Here is a 2,028-nt window from a genome sequence, read left to right on the forward strand (position 1 = left end):
GCTGGAAAGGAAATGAAGGCACATACAAAGCTGTTGACTCAATCTCATCACTTAACAGTTTAAGTTTACCTTTTCCTATAATAGGTTCTCCTTTCCCATTTGCTACAGACACAAGTGAAGACTCAGGCATATTTTGAAACTTATCTAAGCAAGAGGACTTATTTGTTATATGATCTGTGGCACCTGAGTCTATGATCCAACAATCATGCGTAATTTCATTGAGAGCAGTGGAGAGGGCAGAGATAATACCTGAAACATTGTCTTAGGTTGTGGTCTTATTCAAGAAGCCTGCAAATTTTCCAAGCATGGCAGTAAGATTCTTAGAGATCACTTCCTTTTCCTCAGTGGTGCATCATCTCCTTTGAAGAAAGCTTGCAAATTCATTTATCAAATCTATGGGATTTGCAGTGAAGTTTGATAAACCACCAGTCAACGAGCTAGTTGAATGGAGAGCATTTGGAAAAATTCCCTTGCCTTTTTTTATCATTCTTCCTTCCTTATCAAACTTTGGCTTTAACTCCGGATCTAGGATCCAACATTTTTCCCTTATGTGCCCATTCATGTTGCAGTAGGTACATTTCCAATTTGCCTTTTTTCTAGTAAAAAAATTTTCACCAGTGTGTTTATGATTGTTGGTGAAAACCCTTGCCTCAGAGTTGGACTTGGGTTCAATGTGCATGCCTTTTCTTTGAGTTTCCTCCTGTTGGACAGCTTGACAAACACTATTAAACGAAGGCAGATCTGCAGTCATCAGCAAGTGACTTCTAGGATCTTTATATTCTGCTCCAAGACTTGCCAGAAGTTGAAACACTTTGTCTTCATCGGCTCTTTTGAGGAGTGTAGCGGAATCTGTTGTATGTGGACGATACATGTCAAGTTCGTTCCACATGGACTTAATGCTCCCAAGGTGTTGCATGAAGGATTGATCACCTTGCCTTAGCCCAGTGGGATCCTTCTTGAGTTGAAATATACGAGCAGCATTGTTTTGGCTGCCATACATCTCTTTGATAGATTCCCACAAAACATGAGAGGAGAGTTCAGACAGATTAGGTTCCTTAGAGTTAAGTATCCAGGACATAACAAGCTGATCGTTTGCATGCCATGCACCATACGATGTAGAGGATGGTTCAGGTGCTTTAATGCTTCCATTGGCATACCCTAGCTTCGATCTTCCACCTAGGGCAAGAGAGATGGCGCGAGACCATGGTAGGTAATTAAACTCGTTTAATAACACTGAGCACATGTGCAGATTTGGATTGATTTCACCATGAATCACACTGGAAGATAAAGTGTTTGACGAGCTTGCTGCCTCTCGGCTTAAAGTCTGGTTTTCTGCCATGACAGTGAACGAAGAGCAGAAGACACCAAGAAAGAAAGAAATTTTTTTTTTGAATGGAATGGATTGAACAACAAAGGCAGGACCCTATGGTTCCTGCTCTGATACCATTTTGAAATTTAAGTTCAACAAAGTGTGTATGTATTCATGAAAAAAAAATTACAAGGGAGAGGTCTCATTAAAAGGAGACGAAGCAAGGAAGGAAAAACCTACCCAATAAACAAATGCAAACAGCTACAAAGTAGTAGCTAGAGAGAAAAAGGCTAGCCCTAGATGACATAAACCCTAATATTAAGGAATAACACTTTAACACAAGGTGATGGCCACCCATCAGTTTCAATAAGTTTGTACATCGGTTATCAATATTTGTGTTCTCGACTGCGTATCTGGATTGATGAGATTTTATTTCAAATTATGGTCAGGTTGATAATTGCATGAGAGTCTCAACTACTGAAAAGACTAGAGACCCAAAAGTTCTTGACAAGGCTAAGGGTCTTACTCGCCTTTTGGCAAGAAATTTTCCTGCACGTCTGGTACAAATGCCAGATTCTTTGTGATTGTTTTGTTATATGCAACTTATGATTGTTCTTTGTGTTCAAATGATTTGAAGTAGTTCTTAATGTCTTTGTTCCTTCCATGCAATGTTGTTTTTCTCTTTAAAGACAACAGCATCCCAAGAATATGTGTGTGTA

The 2,028-nt window shown here is 39.4% G+C and overlaps 1 protein-coding gene across 1 annotated transcript; it reads right to left on the bottom strand.

The window, feature by feature from the left end:
• Window positions 1-352: 352 nt before the first annotated feature.
• LOC114827119 (uncharacterized) lies at window positions 353-1,339 on the bottom strand. The gene has a single exon (XM_029108785.2). It carries the CDS (start codon window positions 1,337-1,339, stop codon window positions 353-355), a length of 987 nt encoding a protein of 328 aa, XP_028964618.2.
• Window positions 1,340-2,028: the final 689 nt, after the last annotated feature.

The sequence above is a fragment of the Malus domestica genome, chromosome 09 (genome assembly GCF_042453785.1).
Source record: "Malus domestica chromosome 09, GDT2T_hap1".
In the NCBI taxonomy this organism is placed as follows: Eukaryota; Viridiplantae; Streptophyta; class Magnoliopsida; order Rosales; family Rosaceae; genus Malus; species Malus domestica.